Source organism: Cariama cristata, unplaced genomic scaffold, assembly GCF_000690535.1.
Source record: "Cariama cristata isolate BGI_N322 unplaced genomic scaffold, ASM69053v1 scaffold31758, whole genome shotgun sequence".
NCBI classification, from domain to species: domain Eukaryota; kingdom Metazoa; phylum Chordata; class Aves; order Cariamiformes; family Cariamidae; genus Cariama; species Cariama cristata.
The window spans coordinates 1-4271 of record NW_009632175.1 but is presented as its reverse complement, the minus strand read 5'-3'; the positions used below and the strand labels follow the sequence as shown (position 1 = coordinate 4271).

The window sequence follows — 4271 nt, the reverse complement described above, 5'->3', positions numbered from 1 at the left end:
GCGCAACAGCTACGAAGGCACCTCACTTACTTATTACCTCTGAGTAATGGCAGGGAGGAAGCTGCCCTAGGCAGGGGAGATCTTCCTGGAGCTCCTGCGAAGGGACTGCTCTGAAGCAGGATTAAGATTGAACGTTGAGGTTATATTTGCAGTCCCCTGTGGAGAGAGTTCAAGGTGCCTCTTGGCTCCTTGGCAGTTAGGTTGTGTGCCAAAAGCCCGATGGGTGTCTTCCACCAGGCAGAGCACAGGGTTGGCTTTGCAGCTAGGGAATGCCCACTAAACCTTCACCCTGGCGTGTCTGAGCACAACAGGGGGGAGGAGGGAGGACCGAGCAGTATGAAACATTGCCTTGCTGCAACCTCAGCATCCTCCTTCCGAGGAACAAGTAAATGCAGGAAACTGGTGTGAGACTGGAGAGGTGAAAGGCCTGTCTCCATAAAAGAGCTCTTACCTTCTCAGGGTGTTACAGTGAGGCTTCCAGGATGCTTATCTCCCTGGTAGAAAAGCTATTTTTTTTAATTCTGAGTGAGTGTCTCTTTTCTAGTATGTTTTATTCTGCTTCAGCCTGGCTCTGCTTTCCGCCCAGCGGCTGAGCTAAAAGCAATCTGGCTGGCAGTGCGGAAGCTGTGTTAGGGCTGCTGCTCTTGGCTGTCTCAAGCAAGCTGCATTCGTGCCACCACAGACAAAATCCTCCATTGCAGCTCTTACTCCTGGCAGCGCTGAAACACCGCTCCAGGCTAATCAAGGGCTGACTTCCATCACACTCAGTCAAAAAACCCCTAAAACAAGAGCTGCACCTTGCGTGGGCCCCTCACTTTCCTCCTACAGGCTGCAAGGGCAGCTGGAGCCAAGCCTTGTCCCAGCTCTCTGCCCAGCATTTCCTCGGGGTGGTGCTGAGGATGGTAATAACCAACCCTCCACAGAGACTTCCTGAGTGGGAATAAGATGAATTCTGGTTGCTGTACTCAGTTTATTATTTCAGTTATTACAGATAAGTGGAAAACACCACACAGAAGGCCAGAGCAAGGGCTGTCCTGATGCTGTTTACAACGTGATACTACCACGCATTTGCACCCAGCTTTGGTGGTAACTAGCATGATTTTATCCGTGCTCTCCCGGCGCTGGGCACAACAGACTTCCTCCCCTTTCCTGGAGGACAGGGAAGGGGAGAACGTTACCTCAAAGTGGCAGGGAGTTCTGATGGGAGCATGTGACAGGGACAGGGCGGTGCCAAGTGAAGGAAGCAGGTTCAGTGAGTGAACACCTTAAGTGTGGGAGCACCACAGCTGAGGGAACCTGGCCAAACGCCTGCAGCAGCTCAGACACATCCTCCAAACTTCTTGGTCCTGTATCATGGGGGTCGTTAAGCAGCAAGGAGGTACAAACATGCCCTAGCAGACTACTGCAGCTAGAGATGTGCACTGAGCTTGAGTGGATTTTACTCCTGTTTCTCGAGTCCCAAGCAAACCCAGTAGTGTAGAGCAGAGGTAAGACAGCGGAGAAGGAAAGAATTTCATGTCACCAGAGAAGTGAACAGGTTGATTTCTTGGAGGACAAAGGCCATGCTCTGCTCAAGCACGCACAGACCCTCTTGGCCTTATATCTCACAACAAGGGTTGGATCTGGAACCAGCAGAGCACTCGTTTAATTTAAGTCCTGCTAGAACAGAAGCACAGATCTTGCCGGAGAAGCTGCCCTCCGGTACCCATTTCCACATCAGCACCATCAGCTTGTTTCAACACCCAGTTCAAGGAGTATAGACTAAAGCCCCATCCATCTTCCAGCTAAATTAAGACTCCTTTGGCATCCCTCCACCCAGGAAACAGAGATGATGCTTGTGCAGCCAACAGGACAGTTGTACCTCCACTGACTGCTGAAATGTGTCATCTCAGATGTTGAGGAAAAGTAGTGGAGAGTTTTTTGCAGGATGGCCACTCTGGAGACCCAGCAGACAGCTGCCTACTAGTGAACAGTTCTTTCCTTCTGTCTCTGGTAATCTGTGGAAAGAGAAGGCAAGGCTGAAAGGGCAGGGGAGGCAGTCACTGATGACAAGGGGGAATTAGGCAAAATGTTAAAGGAAAACATATATTCTGTTTATACATCACTAAGTAGAGGCAGTGTTTGCTACCCTCTTGGGTAGCAGCTGGCTTTAAAATAGCACATTTGCACCCCAGCCGGTTATTTCAGGGCATTTAGAACAAAAGTTTGTTTAAAGTCCTCTCTTGCCCTGCTCCCTGTTTTTCTTTTTTCTTCACTTAAGGGTCAGTTTCCATTTCACGAGGAATCTTTCTTTGGCTTGACTTGACTCCTGTTCTCACCCCTCACCCTTACATCTATGAACTTTATGGGTGCAGAAACCAAGAGTTAATATAATCTCAATCAGAATTTAAACATCCTTAGGGAGGGATAAAAACCACAAGCAGTGTCCACCATCGGCATATAGGTCCACTAGTGACAGAACTAATTCCTGTGTTATTCAAGGATAAGTAGCTGCTTCTACAGTTCGCACGTTAACACTTCCATCCAACAATCATCCCACCTTTTGGCATTGTGTTGCTAAGCCCTGCTCTACAAGTTTTTCTATGCAGGCAAATGAAGCCAGTCCTTACTATTTAGATTTGGTAGCTGTCCTGATCCCCAAATCAAAGTCCAATGTTCTTTCTGATCTGCAGGCTGCTAGCTTAACGCTGTCTACGACCTTAGACTCATAACCACTGAGCTCAGGTGGAATCAGCAGGGACGCATGGCAGTCTGCTTCCCAAGGAGAAATGCTGTTAGGCGACTAGACTCGGAGCTAGAGGGCACTTACTGTAGGGGAAGTAACGCACGCGCATGGTGATTTCACGGGCTGTCTTCAGGATCTCCACGGCCTGAAAGCAGAAAGAGTTGCTCAGTGACCGGACTAGGCTGAAGGATAAGAAAGAGGAATGCATCGGTTATGTGGTGCCACCAGCTGAGTTGATGCAGGCCGAGAAGCCAGAAGGAGATGGCACGTGCATGGATTCCCCATCCTGTCCCTTCTCCAGCAGCTGGGCCGCAGGAGTGCTCACCTTGCTGTGCTCAATGTCCTGGAAATCCACATCATTTACCGAGAGCACCTGGTCCCCTTCCTGCAGCCCAGCTCTGTGTGCGTCCGAGTCAGGGATCACCTGTGAAGGGAAGAGCAGAGACAGCAGCAGTGACTCTCGGCTCGGCCACTGCTGCAGCTCCCCTCCTGCGCAGTCAAGACAGCCCAGCCCCAGAGCCTCCCCCCAGTGCCCATCCAGTGCTCACACAGGACTGGGGAGGATGGGGAGCGGGGACTGCAGTGCACCAGCAACACTTCATGGGCTGGGGAGAGATCAGGAAATGGCACAGGACTGTCTGATTGCTGCTTGGTGCATGGCAAATTACAGCTATGAGTTCGGAGGTGCATAAAAGGCACATGACAGTCTCCATGCACGCCCAGCTGGCTCAGCAACACCCAAGGGAACAGACAGAACACGGGGAGGGAACGGCAGAAGGACAGACACACCTTAGAGATGAAGATCCCCAGCTGCGAGGCTTTTCCTCCTCGGATGTTGAAGCCCAGCTGTGAGAGAAACCAGCAGTGAAATGCAGTCACCCCCTTTAGCCCAGGACCCTTCCCACTGCTAACATGTCTCTTCCAGATGGAGCAAAGGTGTTGGTGCTGCAGCGTTCAGCCAGGCAGCAGGAAGCACCACTCCCTTCTGCTACATTCTGTGGCAATCTCACCTTCAATGCCTGAGGGACCCCCTGCTCCCCGTCCTTTGAGCAGCTCCACACCCCAATATACTGCACTTCTCTGCCTCACCCACAAAGTTTTCTTCTCTCTTTATGGCACGGCCCTTCCCAGCAGGACAGGAGCAATGCCCCAGCCGTCCTACCAGATCCCTGGATGAGGAAAGCACCAGGAACCTGCCGGACCCCCCCCCGGCTGCCCTCAGCACACTGTCTTGCTAGGAGGATGCCGTCAACTGGGGATTAGCGTCACCCCGCACCTCTGTATCAGCTGAATTTTGCCAGGAAAGGTATTGGGAAGGACGGCCGTGAAATAAACACGGGAAACGCCAGGCCGGGGAAAAGACCTGTACCTCCCCACGGAGCCCGTGGGGCTGCGTGGCGGAACCCGCCAGGCCGGAGCGCGTCCGCGGGGGCGGGGAGGGGGTTAAGCGGGGTCTCACCTGCGCCCCGGGCGGCTTCTTCAGGACGATGGTGCGGGGCAGGAACTGGGTGAGCTCGTTGTTGTAGTCGGGGTGGTACACCCTCTG

General features: G+C 52.5%; 1 protein-coding gene across 1 annotated transcript; it reads right to left on the bottom strand.

Annotated features, from left to right (window-relative positions):
• Positions 1–1962: 1962 nt before the first annotated feature.
• On the bottom strand, positions 1963–4268 carry PDZD11 (PDZ domain containing 11; the record flags this gene model as incomplete). The annotated part of the gene is made up of 5 exons (XM_009706251.1): positions 1963–1997; positions 2810–2870; positions 3051–3149; positions 3515–3571; positions 4185–4268. Coding segments are annotated over 5 exons (336 nt in total), but the record flags the coding sequence as incomplete, so codon positions are not given.
• Positions 4269–4271: the final 3 nt, after the last annotated feature.